The 19,870-nt window shown below is 48.4% G+C and overlaps 1 protein-coding gene across 1 annotated transcript in view; it reads right to left on the bottom strand.

Annotated features, from left to right (window-relative positions):
* The window catches only part of PAPPA2 (pappalysin 2), a 170,973-nt gene that overhangs the window by 77,021 nt on the left and 74,082 nt on the right, over window positions 1–19,870 (bottom strand). The window contains exons 7-13 of the mRNA XM_073358102.1: window positions 16,638–17,130; window positions 12,891–13,019; window positions 11,166–11,257; window positions 10,763–10,956; window positions 8,807–8,941; window positions 2,115–2,250; window positions 1,260–1,476 (exon numbers count right to left, since the gene is read on the bottom strand). Of these exons, the coding sequence (XP_073214203.1) occupies window positions 1,260–1,476; window positions 2,115–2,250; window positions 8,807–8,941; window positions 10,763–10,956; window positions 11,166–11,257; window positions 12,891–13,019; window positions 16,638–17,130 (1,396 nt within the window). The remainder of the gene's footprint in view (window positions 1–1,259; window positions 1,477–2,114; window positions 2,251–8,806; window positions 8,942–10,762; window positions 10,957–11,165; window positions 11,258–12,890; window positions 13,020–16,637; window positions 17,131–19,870) is intronic.

Raw genomic sequence — 19,870 nt, 5'->3', positions numbered from 1 at the left:
GATGTCCATGGCTCGATCCCGCAAGGCACTGAGCACGCTGAGACAAGCGCATTCATCATTCTAAGCACGTGAGTAGATCTTTCAAGTCAACGGCACTGGTCACATGCTAAAAGTTCAGTACATGGTTAAGTGCTTTGCTGGATCAAGGCCTGAGAGAGACAAGGCTCCTTAGGACAAATAGTATGTGATCATGTAATTAAAGACTGTATCATAATGCTACGCAACAAGGGGCTGAATCAGGGCTGCTCAGGGGACCTTAATATTAGCATTGTCATCGAGTGCTTGATTTAATCCTAATGACATTCTTTTAACATTGAGTTTCTGTATCTCTCTCGATCTTACACCCCCTCCCCCCCAAACTGACCTATTTTCCTAACTATTTTTCCCTGCAATCAGATAGCGAATCAAACCTCGATACCTTTTGTCTGAGTGCAATGCTGAACCATTTGAGCAAAAAGGGTGATGGGGAGTGTGTGCATACATGTATAAAGGGACAGGGACCCAAGGTAGAAGTGTAGTGCTAACTCCATAGAGAATCTCTATTGTTTTAGCAGCGGAGGAAGAAGGGCAGACGGGTAGGCTGGGTGCAGGAACTGCTGTGATTTCCAACTGATGTCCACACCTGGTGTGGACTTCACCCACTTGCACTGCCCTTCATCTGGTGGCTGCATGGGCCCCTTATATTCTACTCCAGCCATGACTCTTTACTGAGACAGAAGCAGAAATTAGAGATGGGAAAGAGCTACCAACCCAGAATTACTCCTTAGGCTCTATGTCCACACTTGGAGCTGGAGAAGTAAATCTCAGTTCGAGGAGACATGCCTGCTCTAGATCTGATCGACAATAGAGCACAGCCATGGCACCATGAGTAGTAGGAGGACTAGCTGCCCCGTCCGAGATGGCTGGCATGCACCTGGGGTGGCTCATCCTTCACATCCCTTGTGCCACTGAGACTATTCTCTATTTTTAGTGCTGTGGCAATCAGAGCTCCTTGAGCTGGAATTCACAGCTCCTTGAGGTCTGGCTCCTTGAGCTGGAATTCACAGTTCCAGCTCGAAGTCTAGTTATACCTACATGTTTGTCCAGGAACAAGGAGGTAGCAGCTCTAGTTGAGCAAAAGGATGTCTCCCTCTGGCTGATCCCTTAGGAGCTATGCTCTAAGCTGGATGTCACCTCCTGCAGGAGTGACAGATCCAAAGCCAGCAGAGTGATAGCCCTTGCCCAACAGCAACACAGAAAAATCCAAGGCGATGTGGTACCTGTGTCTCTGGAGGCCATGTCCCTCGTGTTCCAGGAGGCAGGTGTTCGGAGCGGAAGAGCTGAGGAGGGAGGATGTCCGCAAGGCCACGGCTGAGATGCCCACTAACGAGGAGGAGAAATTGAGCAGCACCGAGGTGATCCGGTGGAAAAGGAAATCCTGGCTGTGGGTCACATTGATGACCAACGGGTTCCGCTGACATGACAGTTCATGCGTCCCTAATGGGGATAGATAACAAGAGAGAGAAGCCATTAGCCCAACTCTGGGATTGTTTAGCTTGCCCTGGGTTATTCCACAGCTCAGACGCTACTGCTGTGGTCTGCCTTTTCTAGTAAGCCCTCCCAGTGAGGAAGTCAGATAGGACACATCCAAGGCAAAGGCAAACCCTTCTGCTTCAGGCCAACCAGCAACTAGACTAGGGTCAAGAAAGCAGGAGCTGGAGAGTCAGTGCTGAGAGAAACGGGATGCAGAGAGGATCCCACCAGAGAGAGGGTACCACAGCCTCCTTCATCTTGGTCTTCCATGTAGCACAGACCATCTCAGCCAACAAAAGAGGCAGGGAGGAGCTCAAAGAGAACACTGCCAGAGAGGTGTGGAGATCTCCCAGCTCCCACTGAACACAGGGAGAGCCAAAGAGGCCATAACAATTTGGGCCATTTGCTAGGAGCTGTCTGACACAGCTCTACCTTAGCTGCTCAGGCGCTTCCTCAGACCTTGCTAGACTGCTCGCTCCCTGCAAAGGAAAGCCAAGGGCGAAGCAGAGAGGGACTCAGGTGCTGAGGGAGCGGAGGAGGAGAAGGGAAATGGGAGCTCTCCTCATCGCTTCCCTCCTCACATCAGCTCTGAATGCACTCACCCAGCGAGTGGTTGTGCCTCCTCTCATCCCCAAGCTGGACGGTCACAGTCGGCTTGTGCTGGTCACCTGGGGCAACGCCATCAGAGGCCAGGAAAATAAAGACTGAGGTGGCCAGTCCGGGTCTGTCGAAGCAAATCTGGGCACGAGGGTACAACGCCAGAGGGGACATTAGAGTGAGAGATTACGGCGAAGCAGACAGAGCTACACGGGATAGGGCTTTGCGTTTTAGAAGCAATGCTATTGATCAGACAAATAAACAAATGGGACGGACGGATTGATAGATGTCTAAATAGATAAATTAGATACTTCCTGCTCATTCTGGAAGCCCCACACAGTGTTCCAGGCACACACCAATCATGACTTATAACAGTTTTGCTTTTCCAGTCTAGATTCCTCAGACAGCTCTCCCAATGCATCTCACTCCCTGACCCTGAGGATCCAGTTGCAGGCCTCTCCCCACAAGTCTGAGACCATACAATTCATCGCACTGATATGAACCCTGAGGTGGCAGGCTGGTGGAATTACAAACTGTGTCACTGAAATGCTTTCATTTAAAGCAAAATACCACAGGTGGCTCGAAAGCAGCTGTCAGCCAAGGAATTGAACAATCTGGGGCAGGAGGCAATGTCTAGTAGGAAAGCCACCACTTCCACCGACTCCTCTACTAGCCACAAAGGCTGCAGGAGACAGCAGTGAAACTCAGAGTATCAATCACTGGAGAACAGGCACTCTTGGAAATGAGGGGGACATAACCTCCCTCCCCTGCGACATTTGGAAACTTCTGATTCAGAGCCACCCCATGCAACACTCTCGCTAAAATTAGGCCAAAGACAAAGGGCAAAAGATTCCAGGTACAGCACCACTTCACATGGGCACAAATCCATTAGCAGCAGACAGCCCAGCTAGCCAGGCTGAGTGCTGAGGAGCAGGAATCTCCCCCTACATTGCAGCCTCAGGGCCCTGCTATTATTAAATGACTGTGGTGCCTGAAGGCCCCAGCCAAGGTCAGGGCCCCATTGCGCTAGGTGCTGCTCACACACATAGTAACAGCCAGTCCTTGTTCTGAAGAGCTGACAATGTAAACAGACGAGGCAGAGGGGAATGAAAGAGGAGAGAGGTGAAGTGACTTACCCAAAGTGGCAGAGCAGAACCAGGAACAGAACCCAGGTCCTCCGGGGTCCTGGGCCAGTGGCTTGCCCACTGAATACAGCCTCTAGGAGCCTGCAGCTCCTCTGCAGCCCTCACCCAGAGGAGGGATGACTAGTGGAGCCTTATAACTGCAGATGCACTGGCCCTACTCTCCTCTGGCCTAGCCTGGTTTCATTCCACCACTGAGAGAGACACTTTGTGGTAAATAGAGAGAGCCCATCATGCAGGTTCCTCAAATCCTGACTCTGCTCCCCTGGGTCTGTCATGGTGATGGCCCTTCATGTCTGAAGAGGACTGGTGTGTATTGAGCATTGCCTAGGGTTGCCAACTTTCTACTCGCACAAAGCCAAACACATTTGCCCCGTCCCCTGCTCCTCCCCTTCTCCATGGCCCTGCCCCTCCTCTGAGGCCCCGCCCCTGCTCATTTCATCACCACCTCCTCTGTTGCTCGTCCCCACCCTCACTCACTTGCTCATTTTCACCAGGCTGGCTCAGGGGGCTGGGGTGCAGGAGGGGGTGAGGGCTCCGGCTGGGGGTGCGGGCTCTGGGGTGGGGCCAGAAATGAGGGGTTCAGGGTGCAGGAGGCAGCTCCAGGCTGGGGCAGGGGGTTGGGATGTGTGGGGAGTGAGGGCTCCAGCTGGGGGTGTGGGCTCTGATGGGGGGCTAGGGCTGAGGAGTTCGGAGTGCAGGAGGGGGCTCTGGGCTGGGGCAGGGAGTTGGTGGAGTATGAGGGCTCTGGCTGGGGGTGCAGACTCTGGGATGGAGCTGGGGATGAGATGTTTGAGGTGTAGGAGGGTGCTCTGGGCTGAGACCGAGGGGTTCAGAGGGTGGGAGGGAGATCAGGGCTGCGGCAGGGGGCTGGGGCATGGGGAGGTGAGGGCTCCGGCTGGGGGTGCGGGCTGGGGATTAGGGGTGCAGGAGGGTGCTCTGGGCTGGAATCGAGGGGTTTGGAGGTGGGAGGGGGATCAGGGCTGGGACAGGGGGTTGGGGCCTGGAAGGAGGATCAGGGGTGCAGGCTCCGGGAGGTGCTTACCTCAAGCAGCTTCCAGAAGCAGCGGCATGTTCCCCCATGGCTTCTATACGGAGGCATGGCCAGGTGGCTCTGTGTGCTGCCCTGTCTGCAGGCATTGCCCCAGCAGCTACTATTGACCAAAGTTTCTGGCCAATGGGAGCTGTGGGGGCAGCATGCGGAGCCCCCTGGCTGCCTCTACGTGTAGGAGCCAGAGGGGGGACATGCCGCTGATTCCCAGGAGTTGCATGGCGCGGAGGCTAGCAGGGAGCCTGCCAGCCGCGCTGCACAGCACCACCAACCAGACAGCCAACGGCCTGATCAGTGGTGTTAACTGGAGCAGCCAGGATCCCTTTTTGACTGGGTATTCTGGTTGAAAACTGGACACCTGGTCACCTTAGCGTTGTCTCATAATGAGGAATAGCTCAGGAGCACCCTTGGAAACTCAACAAAGTGAGCGGGGATACAGTGATCAGAGGGTGGGACAAGTATTTCACGTTCGCAGCCACTCACTGGGGCCCACAGGGAGCTGGCGCAGGCGTGGGGCAAAGCAAGGTGGAGGAAATATCTTTTTGCACCTTCGCCCTAAATTCCCACTCAATCATCACTGAGGCTGGGCAATTTCCCCGTAACATTTCCCTCCTGTTATTATTTCACCCTTGTTGTATTTCCACCTCCTGTCCAGGACTGGAAGCCCTGAGACACCATGAAGGTCAATCCTGTCAGCACCACAGCCTGCTCCAAAGCAGGAAGCACATTACCATGGAGAGTTCCAGTTCTGCACACGCAAGAAGCTTGGGTAGTATGGATAAGCACCTCAATATCGAGCTCTCATCCCAACCTAATTTGTGAGGGCCAGATCATCAGCTTGTGCCAATTTGGGGGACGCTCCTTATTCCATCCCTCCCCACTGTTCCCCTGTGCAGGCACTTGGCAAAATCTGTTTCTGAATTAAAACTGCATGTCATAAATATAAGGGGAAGGGTAACAACCTTTATGTATACAGTAAAATAAAATTCCTCTTGGCCAGAGCTACAGAATCCCCTTACCTATAAGAGGTTAATCAGTTCAATTAACCTGATTGGCACCTGACCAGAAGGACCAATGGGGAAAGAAAATACTTTTAAATCTGGGGGGGGTGAGGGACTTGGGGGGAATATTTTGGGGAACAGGAACTCCAAGTGGTTCTTTTCCTTAAATCTTTGTCTAACTCACTTGGTGGTGGCAGTGAATACCGTCCAAGGCCAAGAAGTAATTTGTGCCTTGGGGAAGTTTTAACCTAAGCTGGTAGAAATAAGCTTAGGGGGTCTTTCATGCAGGTCCCCACATCTATTCCCCAGAGTTCTGAATGGGGAGGGAACCCTAACACTGCAGTATCTGGCTTATCTCACTAAGTATTCCCTGTGTGTGCTTCCTTTTTCTTATTATGGATTGAGCTGCAGTTGGCTATATTTTAATTTTTTTTCTTTTGCTTAATTTCCTGCTTGTTACATTCTGACATGACTCCAAGTCTTCCTTGAATCTGATGTTTAGGAAATAGAGAACAAAGCACTGCCACTGGAAAGTGCTCCTCCATAAATCAGAATAACTCATATCTGCAAGTATACCAGCTCTTTTCAGGTGCACTATGGGAGGCTAGTTATGTTGAACAGACATTTGCATTCTTCAGCAGATGGCCACCCCCACTTACATCTGTGCCTTCATGTAGGGGCACAATGATTTCTTTGCCCTTTAGTGCCACCTGTTGAAAATGTTTCATTCCATACAACTGGAATCCTGTACCTAATGAGCAATATGATTGCTCTTTTAAAGCATGGGACATGGAGCATTAAAATAGTCCTGTGAGTGGAGGTGTATGCATGTGTTACTGAGATGTGTGTATAAACAGCTATATTTGTATGGGAGAGTGTTTTTTCATATATGTATGAAAAAGAAACCTGCTTCCCAGACCAATCTGTTAGCAAACAGGCAAACACTATAAAAGAGAAAGAACATGGGCATATTTATTACTAGCCCATAAATAATTTTATGGGTGGAAAATAATAGCACACCTAAAATGAGCGTGTGGAGTCAGTAATGAAAGTCTTTCATAATGCACTGGAACATGAGTTAATCCTGGTGAGAAGTGGAAAGCGAGCCTCCATCAAGGCAGCACAAAGAGGGGGCTTTCCTCTTTCTTGTGAGCAAAGGAAAAAAGGGAGGGTCTTTGCCCTGGCATAAGCACAGTAGGGAACCCAGAGGGAAGGTCCAAGAGATATAGACAGAAGAGAATGAAGGCTATGTAGGTAGAATTCTCTGTAGATGCATAGGGGGTTGGACTAGATGACCTCCTGAGGTCCCTTCCAACCCTGATAGTCTCTGACGTAGGGATACAGGCGTATTAGGAACAGAAAGGTAATAACACTGTTTATTGACCAATGATTAATGATGCACTAAGTCTCCCAAGTGCCTTAACAAAAAGGTAATTACAGACAATCTAGGACTAAACAGGGCAACATGCCCCATATAAACTGTACAGAAAGAGCAAAGAGAAATAACAACCTCCCAATAATAGAAGGCAGCAGCCACATAAAATTAAACTGTGGTTACAATCAGAAAATCAGCACTGTATGAACTGCATCTTCCTAATGGACATATCAGCTCCCTGTGTCTCTTCTACTTATGTCCTCCTTATGTGATTAAAACCCAGGTTTTACTCTCCCTGGTGGAGTTGAGGCCAATGCAATTGTGGGACAGTCTCAGATGCCAGGTCAGAAAGGCCCTGACTCCCACCCTCTAAAACATGTCTGTAGGCATGGTCAGGAATTCCAGGCCAGCCTTCTCACCTCCCAGAAGAGGCTGGCCCTAAGGCCTTGGGATCACACTGCCCCTTGTGCAGTCATTTACGCCAGTGCAAAGTGAGTGAAAACTGAGCTAAAGCAGAACAGTAGCAGCAAGGGTGATATTGAAGGTGCCCTTGAAGGCAAACAGTAAAATCTCAAATAACGCCTCTTGGTACAGTAACTCCTCACCTAAAGTTGTCCCTGTTAAGGTTGTTTCGTTGCTGATCAATTAGAGAACATGCTTGTTTAAAGTTGCGCAATGTTCCCTTATAACATTGCTTGGCAGCCGCCTGCTTTGTCTACCACTTGCAGGAAGAGCAGCCCTTTGGAGCTAGTCGTGGGGGCTTGGAACCAGAGTGGACCAGCAGCCCCCCCCCCTCCCATCAGCTCCCTGCTCCCTTAAGTTCCCTGTGCAGGAGCTACCCAGCAGGCTATCAATTGCTGGGCAGTTCAGCTGTCCTTCCCCCCACTGCCATGTGCTGCTCCTGCCCCCTGCCTTGGAGCTGCTTCTGGGAGCCTCCTGCTTGCTGTGCGGGGGGCAAGAGAAGAGGGGTGCTAGTATCAGGGTGTCCCCCTCCCCCTGAACCTTATCTTCATAGAGTTGGGGGGGGGAGGAAAGAAGCACGACAGGACTCAGGAGGGAGGGAGCTTGCTGGCAGCAGCTGCGGTCTCAACTTGCTGATCTACTTAAAAAGGCAATTCAAGTGCGGTCAGTGTACTTAAAGGGGCAATGTGCACATCTCTCTCTCTCTCTCACACACACACACACACACACACACACACACACACACAGAGTGTGTGTGTCTGTCTCTCTGCCATGCTGTCTCCCCTCTCTCCATTCATGCTGCCTTGTTGAATGCGAGGCTAAATTAACAACTTGTTAACCCTTAAGGGCTCAGTTGAGTGCTAGTTCATCATTTAGCAGTAAAAAGAAAAGGAGGACTTGTGACACCTTAGAGACTAACCAATTTATTTGAGCCTAAGCTTTCGTGAGCTACAGCTCACTTCACTGGATGTAGCTCACGAAAGCTGATGCTCAAATAAATTGGTTAGTCTAAGGTGCCACCAGTACTCTTTCTTTTTGTGTATACAGACTAACACGACTGCTACTCTGAAACCTGTCATTTAGCAGTAAGGCATTCGCTGGGAAATATCCCATCCTCTGACTTCACCTCAATCAAGCTTCACAATCATCATTGCTGTGTACAGTATTAAATTGTTTAAAACCTACAGTGTGTGTGTGTAAAAATATATATAGTCTTGTCTGGTGAAAAGAGTGTCCCTGGAACCCAACCCCCCTATTTACATTAATTCTTATGGGGAAATTGGATTCGCTTAAAAGTAGCATTTTTCAGGAACAACTACAATGTTAAGCGAGGAGTTCCTGCATTTGCCTGGCAATGGCTTTTTCATTTACAGAACACTGCGTAGGGTTCGGTCTCCCCCGCCATGGTGATCCATACACTAATGTGGATAAAATGAGTGATACACGTGCCTGTCATTGGCTTTCAGTTGCTATGACTCATCTGTAGAATGCCTGGCTGTAGCTGATCAGTTTGTGACCCAGCTGAGGGAGAGCTCTTCATTACTCCAGGACAGGGGGAAGGGAAAGAATTGGCTTTATCCCTGAAAGTGTGGGACAAGGATAGGAAAGCCCTCCCCACCCTACAAAGTAGCCTTCCTGTTAAGCCCAGGTGCCCAATGCCACTTACTTTGAGCCAAACTCTATCATCCAAGGGCGTTTTCTCCCCATCGGCAACCTGAGCATCATCGTGGCTGGTGGTGCAAGGGAACCAAGTAGCAAGGGAATGATGCTCTGGCATATCTTTAAGGTGGGATGTGCACACCTGGAAAGGAGAGATTTTCAGCCCCAGCAGCAGCGGGCATGAAGGGGAAGAGAGGGAGAGAACTACCAGCCTCCTACATGCCCACCAGGAAAGAGGCACCACAGCATTAACCAGAGCAGAAGGGAAGAGGTGACAGAAGTCACCTGCTTGAATAAAGAATATTTCAGGGTACCTGTGGGATTGAGGGAAAGACTATGAGCTAGCTCAGTGTAAATGAGCACAAATCCACTGATTTCAGCACAGGGATCCCAATTTACATCAGCTGAGACTTGTGCTCAATAGTCTAGAAGAAAAAACGTTCCGAATAATCAATATACAGGGTCAGATCCTCAACTGGCATAAATCAGTATAGTCCTGTGGATCCACACAGATTTACACCAGATGAGAACCTGGCCCTTGAAATCTTGATTCCTCTGGAACAAGGGGTCTCAAGATTGTCCACTGTACCAAGACTGGTCAGAGAAGAGCACACACAAATGGCTACAATATTTGCACTTTTCTCCACGCTCCCTGTTCCCCTTTCTTAGGCTCTTTGTATGAAATATTGATATGATGTTGCTAATTTATCTCAATTCCTTATTGGGTTGATGACAATTATTGCACCAAAAAGGTACAAAGCACTGTACAGACAGATGTAATAATAACACCTAGCTCTATTGCATTTCTCACCAGTTGATCACAAGGCAGTGCTTTACAAAGGAGGTCAGTGTCATTAATTTTATTATTTTAGAGATGAGGAAACTGAGGCACAAAGCTGTGAAGTGACTTGCCCAAGGTCCCCCAGCAGATAAAGCAGGAATAGAACCCAAGTCTCCTGAGTCCCAGTCCAGTGCACCATCCACTGGGCCACACAGCCTCTATCCAGAGCAATGGCATATGCAGAGAGGGACCATGTCTCTAAGAGCTTACTTTACAAACTAAAATGATATATTATTTAAGAGGATGGCGCACAGAGCTATAGGAACTTCCAGACGACACCAGGTCCATCTAGGAGAGCATCCCATTTCAGACAAAGACCAGCACCAAATGTTTCGGATGAAGATGCAATGAGAAGTATGCACAAACACGCCCACAGGAAACATTTCTCCCAGGCTGTTCAGCACTGATCCATAGCCCATTGAAGTCAGTGGAAAGATGCCCACTAACTTCAAGGGGCTTCCGACACTAAGTGGTGGGCATATGTTCTGAAGCATGAGGGTTTACATCCTTTCACACCCTGATCCTAAGCGCATTTAGGCCCATGTTAATTTTTATGACTGCAATGGGATAACTCGTGAGCTTAAAGTTATGCATGTACTTAAATGCTTGCTGGATCAGGGCCATAATTTCTCATCATATCTGGTGTAACAATGACGTGCTGCCTATTCATATCAGGGTGAAATTCACCCCCGCACAGAGGACCAGCCCAACGGCTCTGGCCCATCCCAAGTAAGGACTGTGCACTTCTAACTTCAGCCCTTCTGAATCCTTTGTAAAGCTTCTGGCCACAATGCAACCTTGTGGCAGTGAATGTTAAGGGTTAACAGTGCTGGGGGTTTCTTAAACAGCCTTTCCCTTGGTGAGGTGTTGTCTTTTGGAAAGGCCACATGCAGTGCGACCGACAGCTAAGCTCAGCATGTCATGGCAATGCCAGGATTTTCTTTTCAAGTTTATATGGCTGATTTTAAGCTGCCTGATGCGTGAAAGCTGCTCTGCTGGGAGGACTGAGTCACATAGGCCTTTGGGAATAGGTGCTCCATAGGGAGGGACAGGAAAGGCAAGGACACTGGAGATCACATCAGGTTTGGGATTGCCCCTGTACAAGGAAATGCCTAGCCTCACCTTCACAACAGGCTCTCCGGTCACCATGGAAACAGGACATGACTTCTTGTCCTGGTGGGAGGTGTAGGCCTGTGCTGCCCACTGATCCATGTACCCTTTGGGAGTGTAGAGGCCACAGTCCTGGATGCTACTTCTCCTCTCGAAGGGCTCACACACTCCATCCCCCTCGTGAACATAACAGAGGCTTGGCTCTCCTGCAGAGAGGTCAAAGGCTAGAAGTTTAGTGTCTACAATGCTTCTGCTGGGGGCAGATCCCTGAAGAGGGTCCTGGCAGACAGGACAGCCCACCACAGGGATGTTACAGCAGGAGAAAAAACTATACCCTTCCCCCGGGTGGTCATCGTGGCCCAAAAAGGGGGTGGCCAAGGAGAGAAGGAATGGGCTGACTCAGCACATGACTTACCAACACAGTTGAAGCCTTTTTCCTTTTTACACTTCCCAGAGCAGCCATCTCCATCTAACAGGTCTCCATCATCGCACTCCTCTTCCAAGCTCCTAAGAGACCATCGGCAAGAAATGTTAACGCCCTCTTGACTAGCTGCCCTTCAAGCTTTTCAGCTCCATAAGGGTCAGGATCCCATGTTTAAGGACAACCCTCAAGACAGATTTCACGGGAGGAATCATGGGATGCCAGCTACATGGAGGGAGAGAAGAGTCTAACTCGTCAGGTGAGGAAGGAGTTGAGAAAGCCAGAGTGGGAGAAAAGAGGCCCCACCCCACCATCATCTTCCTTGGGGAACTCAGCGTGGAAGCAAGTGCAACTACCAAGCCTGTGTGAGAGGAGAAGAGCTGCCAGTGATGTCAGATGTGAAGAATAGTCAGTTTTTCCACTGGGAGTTGGACAAGTCAAGGTGGGGTAAGGGATAGGGATGAGTTTAGTGAGTGAGGGGGGGAAAGCAATAGCCACATGCTACATTTCATGAGAAAACCACAAGCAATTTTCACAAGCAGCATCTGTCAGTGTGCTGCAAAAAGCTGATCTGATAGCAAAAATAGGGAAAATTATATGCTTAGGTGAATTCAGGTTTATTCTCATGTGTGCACGCACCCACCCACCCACCCACATGCACACACACACCTTCACACTCAAAACTTCAAATATTCAAGCAATTTTGCTTCAGACACTCTTCATACACAAAGATGCACAATGAGAAAAATCAATCTTGCCTCTCCACTCTCTTGACTTTGACTCACTGTTATTACCCGAAGGTTTAAAATTGTTTACTAAACAAGACTTCCTAAGCTGTGTTCCCAGCTGCCCTTTAGATCAGTCTTGTTAAAAGCCTATCACAAATCTGCACTACTTGCCTCCCATTTACGTTGCTTGTTCAGTTTTTTCAACTTCACTCAGCCTGGACAGTGGAACTAAAGTGGTGATTCACTCTCCAGAGGCCCAGATGCCAGACCCTTAACTGTAGTAAATCAGCAATGAAGTCAACGAAGCTATGCTGAATTACACCAGCTGAGGATCTGGCCCTTTTAGACAGTTTCCCCTGTTGGGTCTCATGCACTTATCACCAAGTTGAAGTCAGAAAAATTCAGACTGGAAACATGATACAAATTTTTACCAGAGAGGATAGTTAACAATTAGACGAACTTAACCAGGGGATGCTGTAAGTTTCCTCATCATTTGGGGTCTTTAAATCGAGATTGGATGTCATTCTAAAATATATGCTCTAGCAGAGAGCCACAAGTTACTGGGCACAATGCAGAATCATTGGGTGAAGTTCTCTGGCCTGATCTATGCAGGAGGCCAGACTAGATGATCAGAATGCTCCTTTTGGGGTTTAAAAATCTGTGACACTTTATAGAGATTGGTTCTGGCCTAAGCATTGGACCAAGCACCCCATGACTTTGGGGAAGTTCAGATCAGAATCCAGATCCAAACTCCGCACCTCGCAAGGTGCATCTTTACCTTCTAAGAAGCATTAGATTTTGCAAAACACTTTGGGTTTGAACCTTCATTCTTTAGTAATGGTTTGGCACCACTGACTTGAGAGGAGTTATGCTAGCATAAATCCGGTGTCATGGAGTGAAGGATCAGGTCTTCTGTTTACCTTTGAATCTACTCTAGTAGACCGAACGGCTTTAAAAAACATCTCCCAAACATGTAGAATTCAGTACTTACATGGTCACTTTTCCGTCTCCACAATAGGGAGTGCCCTGGGTATGGATCAAAGGTGGAGAGGGTTCTCCCACAGCTGCCCCAGCCATGGCCTGCACCTGGTACCGGTACAATTGGCCTGGTGTGACATCCCTGCAAAAACACAGAGGAATGAAACAAACTCGGAGAGAACAAATACCATGTGGGAAACATAGGTCTGTATGTGGCCATTTCCAGTGGATTCATAAGAGGCAAAGGGGATGCTAGAGGTTATAAAAAGCATGTGTTGTATCTAAGCAGAATGGAAAGATAACGGTCCTGTGGATGCTACCCTGATAGGTAGGAAGTGTTGCAATAATTGGCTGATGAATTTACCCTAATTGTAGCTCAGTTGTAAAGAGTATATCAAAGTTTATTAAGTAATACAATGACCTATAATAACAAATGTTAATGAAAAATAGGTCAAGTTGCTTTCAGTAACAAGTGTTGTAAACAGGTGCAAGAGAACCAAATTAGTCCAAACAAAAAAAGGCCACAATGATATAATTCAAGGACCATGTTGAAATCATGCTTGGTAAAAACAGAAAATATGGAACTGGAAATTAATAAATAAAAACTGAAGTGTCAGATATTAGGCCTAATTATGGGCAAAATACTGGGGACATGGGCTATTCCACCCACCATTCCCTTTGTGGGTCCTTAAAAGAAAGACTGGGGGAAAGAAAATTAAAAAGATGGAGGCTACTGAAACAAGCTTCATAGTCATGGCTGCCACATGCACCATCTCCTGGGACTCTGGGTCTTTGTCATCCTAATCCTGAGAGATGTCCTGACCAGACCAGGCCAGGCCAGAGAGAGGGCTCCAGAAAACATCAATGCCTCTACTGGTTCCAGCTGAATCTCCAACACCACTTGGGATGCAACAGGATTGGATTTTAACAACAGCTCCAGTCATTTTCAACTACCTACTTCTCTTTTCCCCCAAAGGGCAGTGATAACTATCTGATACCAACTAAGAGACTGTCAAACAAGGGAGTTTTTCCCTTCTAAAAAACTCTCCAACTAAAGGAAAAGGGAAAAAAAATCTGTTGATAAAATAAAAGCCGTACTTGATACTTCACATTTCAAATACTTTCACTGTTTTTCCTTCCTCTCTGGATCTTTAATAAAATGTTAAAAGAATTTTTAAATGGTGTATTTGTACTAAGCAGGCTAAGAGCTCTATAGGAACAATCCCAAACCTAAGTGTGACCCTAGGAGCCGTTAATGCCCACTGGCACAGGGTGCACTGTCTATCTTCAGACCCAACCAACTCACTGCACCCAAACCTTTGTTGTCATGCTATTTATCCAAAAGGTGTTGTGTAAGGTACCACGTGAAAACTAATAACGTGCAGGTTATGACTATCATTGTGAAATTCATGTGTTAACGTTACATGTGAAGTTATGAATTCCCTCTGTATGATGTTACCAGAACATGTTGAAGATCAGACAGCCGAGCCTAGGCAAAGGTGATAAAAAGGTGTGGCCTAGGCAAAGGCATGTCAGTGTGCCTCAATTTACATATTAGCAGTATTCAAAACTATTGAGCTAAACCTGGGGGTGGGAGGGGTTCCTGAGCTCAAGAGACAGGAAATGAAGATAGATCCTGCACCCCAGAGAGACAGAGGACTGAATCCCCAAGAGGCCTTCCTGACTTGTAAGACAAAGAAAATCCAAAGGTGAGGCATGATTATGATTACCCTCTACAAAAGCCGTGTTGACTCTTCCCCAACATACCATGTTCTTCTAGGTCAGTGGTTTTCACCCTTTTTCATTTATGGGCCCCTAAAAAATTTCAAATGGAGATGCGGACCTCTTTGGAAATCTTAGACTTAGTCTGCAGCCCCCCAGGGGTCCACAGACCAAAGGTTGCTATAGTGTCAAGTTTCAACCAATTTGCCTGCAACTGAAGTTAAGCTAGCTGGCCTGGAATTGCCAGGTTCACCTCTGGAGCCTTTTTTAAAAATAAGCGTTACATTAGTTATCCTCCAGTCATCTGGTACAGAGGCTGATTTAAACAATAAGTTACATACCACAGTTAGTAGTTCTGCAGTTTCATATCCAAGTTCCTTTAGAACTCTTGGGTGAATACCTTCTAGTTCTGGTGACTTATTACTGTTTAAATTGATCAGATTGTTCCAAAACCACCTCTATTGACACCTCAATCTGGGACAGTTCCTCAGATTTTTCACCTAAAAAGAATGGCTCAGGTGTGGAAAACTCCTTCATGGCCTCTGCATTAAAGACTGATGCAAAAAAATCATTTTGCTTCTCCACAACAGCCTTGTTTTCCTTGAGTGCTCCTTGACCACCTTGATCGTCCAGTGGCCGCACTGATTGTTTGGGAGGCTTTCTGCTTCTGATGTACATTAAAAAAATTCAGTTAGTTTGTGTGTCTTTTGCTAGTTGCTCTTCAAATTCTTTTTCGGCCTTTTATACTTGGCTTGCCAGAGTTTATGTTCCTTTCTATTTTCCCCAGTAGGATGAAACTTTTCTAAACTTGTGTGCTTCTAGAAAGCTAACAGATTGGTGTCTCTGGAGAGACTGCAAACCTAACACTTTCTCTGGGAGGGTCCAGTGACAGGGGCTGGTTCTTACAGTAGGAAGATTTTGGGATGAATCTGGGGCTAGAAGGGTACTAAGGCCAGGCTGCAAACCAGTAGTAACCAGGTTGGGCAAAGCCAGGATGAGGGTTATGTCCTGTTGGCAGGCTGCTGGGGTCAGAGCTCTGGGCCAAAGCTGCACAGCCACAAGACATGTAGGGATACAAGGCAGACTGTGACAGAACCATAGGCGCCCACTTCTGCTCCTACTGGGGGGTGCTCAACCCCGCTCTGCCCCTGGCCCGGCCCTGATGATGCTCTAGATACAGGATCCTGGGTTTTACAAGGGGGAAGAAGGGAAAGCTGGTGTGTGTTAGGGGTGGAGGGGAACAAGAGAGGCAAGGAGTGGGAGAGATGGTCCTCAGAATCTCAATGAAATTTGCATGGCTTGGCCTGGGTATGGATGGATAGATGGAAAGAAGCCACACAGTTCAGATCTGGGCTTTGAGCCCCCTCAAAGTTTAGGGTGTTTAAAACTAGCATGTAAATTTAGCCAGGCAGGCAGACAGGGATAATTTGGCAAATTCCAATCTAGATTCCAGTTTCCCATGTCCCCAAAGTCTGGGGGTATTTGGATCTGAGGTTTTGGTTATGGCCCGTCTCTATATCAATAAAACATTCAGGGTGCCAATATATCCAAGCCACGAGAATGTATTGCACTGTGGCACATGCACATACAAAGCCATAAGCACAGGTAGGTTTCTCCCCAATTCTACAATTGCCACGAGCCGAGGCTCTAGAAAGAGGATCTGTAGCAAGTAATCGGAGGAGCCTGCCATGTTTCCCTCTAGGTGGACCATCGCATGAAATTATCCCCTACCCTACGTGACTTGAACAGTCATTACCCTGGTCCCACAGATGGGGAAATGTGTCAAAGTTAAAGAGTTCTCTCTAGTGGGAAACAGCTTCCTGGTGAGTATCATGCTAGTGTCACGGAACTGTCATAACGAATGGGGTGTTCTGGGCAAACTCTGTGGCTGGGCGTTCATGGCACTGCTCACCACAAAGCGGTTGAGTCCTAAAAACCATCAATGAATCCAAATGCAGAAGCCAGAAAAGCCAGGAGAACTAGAACAGCATCCCTCCCCCTCCCCCGGGGCCTTTGGTGGACCGATCTTGCTACTCACGTGTCGGTGAACTTTCGGTGCATGTGCAACCCCGTTATGGGGGAGCCGCTAGCAAACGGGGGGTCCCGCAGGATCCTGTACCTCACAGGCTTGCAGCTGGAGCAGAGGGGGCTCTGGGGCATGGAGGTTAAGAGAGCCGCATCTATCTCCATCCGCTCATCAAAGGTGTAGACCTTTACCCCAGACACCTTCCTGTTGACGTTGAGCCTAACAGTGAGGGGGGTGTCGCAGAAAGTGTCCAGGGGGCCCAGGTGAATGGACTCCCCATGCTCCGTCAGGATTTCAATGTCAGACAAGGCCTTGGGCGAGTCTGTGGAGAGGTAGGTGGTCCACAGTACAAGAGACTCCGGGTACACGGGGTGCAGGAAACGCAGCTCCAGGATACAACCATGCGGCTGGGGGCAAGGAACAGTCATGTTCATGTGGTACAGGTGGAGCTCTGGGCTCCAGGCCTGCAGGCTGGGCTCACAGGGCTGATCCACATCTGGGGGGCCTAGACAAGGGGAGAATATAGATCCCTATAAGGAGCAGGGCAGTTCATTTCAGTAGCAGAGATATATGATAGTCTGTACATACATGCACACACATTGAGGTGAACGCCCCCCCATGTATGCACATATAAACACAGATACATACGTACATGTGTGAAGGAGACCAAAGCCCTGAGGTAAGTGGGGAAGGGAGATACCGGGAGAAGCACGAGCAGGAGAGCGCAAGAGGGGAGGACTCCTGCCTCATACTGAGAAAGCGGGACGATCAGCGGGTTATCTTAAGTGCCTACGTCACAAAGTTTGGGGGAGACAGGGTCCTGCACCCCCCACCCCCCACTTCCTGTGATTCACCGTGACTCTCAGCCAGCCAGTAAAACAGAAGGTTTATTAGAGATGACAGGAACACAGTCCAAACCAAAGCTTGTAGGCACAAACCAGACCCCTCAGTCAGGTCCTTCTGGTGGGCAGGGAGATTAAACCCCAGCCTTGGGGCTCCTGCCTTTTCCCCAGGCTGCTCCAAACTGATACCCGCTCCAGCCATCTCACCCAGCCTCCCCAGAGCTCCTCCTCCAGCCTTTGTCCAGTTTCCTGGGCAGAAGGTGTCACCTCGCCCCCACCCCCTGCTGGCTCAGGTATCTTCCCTCAAGGGAAGTCTCCCATTCCCAGCTCAATACTCCCCACTCCCTGCTGCATCACAGCCTGTATACAAATGCAAGAAGCCTGGGAAACAAGCAGGGAGAACTGGAAGTCCTGGCACAGTCAAGGAATTATGATGTGATTGGAACAGAGACTTGGTAGGATAACTCACATGACTGGAGTACTGTCATGAATGGATATAAACTGTTCAGGAAGGACAGGCAGAGCAGAAAAGGTTGGGGAGTTGCATTGTATGTAAGGGAGCAGTATGACTGCTCAGAGCTCTGGTATGAAACCGCAGAAAAACCTGAGAGTCTGAGTTAAGTTTAGAAGCGTGAGCAACAAGGGTGATGTTGTGGTGGGAGTCTGCTATAGACCACCGGACCAGGGAATGAGGTGGATGAGGCTTTCTTCTGGCAACTAACGGAAGTTACTAGATCACAGGCCCTGGTTCTCATGGGAGACTTCAATCTCCCTGATATCTGCTGGGAGAGCAATACAGCTGTGCACAGACAATCCAGGATGCTTTTGGAAAGTGTAGGGGACAATTTCCTGATGCAAGTGCTGGAGGAACCAGCTAGGGGCAGAGCTCTTCTTGACCTGCTGCTTACAAACCAGGAAGAATTAGTAGGGGAAGCAAAAAAGTGGATGGGAACCTGAGAGGCAGTGACCATGAGATGGTCAAGTTCAGGATCCTGACACAAGGAAGAAAGGAGAGCAGCAGAATACGGACCCTGGACTTCAGAACAGCAGACTTTGACTCCCTCAGGGAACTGATGGGCAGGATCCCCTGGGAGAACAACATGAGGGGGAAAGGAGTCCAGGAGAGTGGCTATATTTTAAAGAATCCTTATTGAGGTTACAGGAACAAACCATCCCGATGTGGAGAAAGAATAGTAAATATGGCAGGCGACCAGCTTGGCTTAACAGTGAAATCCTTGCTGATTTTGAACACAAAAAGAAGCTTACAAGAGGTGGAAGATTGGACAAATGACCAGGGAAGACTATAAAAATATTGCTCAGGCATGCAGGAATGACATCAGGAAGGCCAAATCACACCTGGAGTTGCAGCTGGCAAGAGATGTTAAGAGTAACAAGGGTTTCTTCAGGTATGTTAGTAACAAGAAGAAAGTCAAGGAAAGTATGGGCCCCTTACTGAATGAGGGAGGCAACCTAGTGAGAGAGGATGTGGAAAAAGCTAATGTACTCAATGCTTTTTTTGCCTTTGTCTTCATGAAGGTGGTCAGCTCCCTGACTACTGCACTGGGCAGCACAGCATGGGGAGGAGGTGACCAGCCCTCTGTGGAGAAAGAAGTGGTTCAGGACTATTTAGAAAAGCTGGACGAGCACAAGTCCATGGGGCCAGATGTGCTGCATCCGAGAGTGCTAAAGGAGTTGGTGGATGTGACTGCAGAGCCATTGGCCATTATCTTTGAAAACTCATGGCGATCGGGGGAAGTCCCGGATGACTGGAAAGAGGCTAATGTAGTGCTCATCTTTAAAAAAGGGAAGGAGGAGGATCTGGGGAACTACAGGCCAGTCAGCCTCACCTCAGTCCCTGGAAAAAGTCATGGAGCAGGTCCTCCAGGAATCAATTCTGAAGCACTTAGAGGAGAGGAAAGTGATCAGGAAGAGTCAGCATGGATTCACCAAGGGCAAGTCATGCCTGATTAATCCAATTGCCTTCTATGACGAAATAAGTGGCTCTATGGATGAGGGGAAAGCAGTGGACATGTTATTCCTTGACTTTAGCAAAGCTTTTGACACGGTCTCCCACAGTATTCTTGCCAGCAAGTTAAAGAAGTATGAGCTGGATGAATGGACTATAAGGTGGATAGAAAGCTGGCTAGATTGTCGGGCTCAACAGGTAGTGATCAATGGCTCCATGTCTAGCTGGCAACTGATATCAAGCAGAATGCCCCAAGGGTCGGTCCTGGGGCCAGTTTTGTTCAATATCTTCATTAATGATCTGGCAGATGGCCTGGACTGCACCCTCAGCAAGTTTGCAGATGACACTAAACTGGGAGGAGTGATAGATACGCTGGGGGGTGGGGATAGGATACAGAGGGCCCTAGGCAAATTAGAGGATTGGGCCAAAAGAAATCT

This window comes from Lepidochelys kempii, chromosome 8 (genome assembly GCF_965140265.1).
Source record: "Lepidochelys kempii isolate rLepKem1 chromosome 8, rLepKem1.hap2, whole genome shotgun sequence".
Classification (NCBI taxonomy): Eukaryota; Metazoa; Chordata; order Testudines; family Cheloniidae; genus Lepidochelys; species Lepidochelys kempii.
Note: the sequence above shows the minus strand (reverse complement) of the source record. Positions and strands in the feature narration are given on the sequence as shown.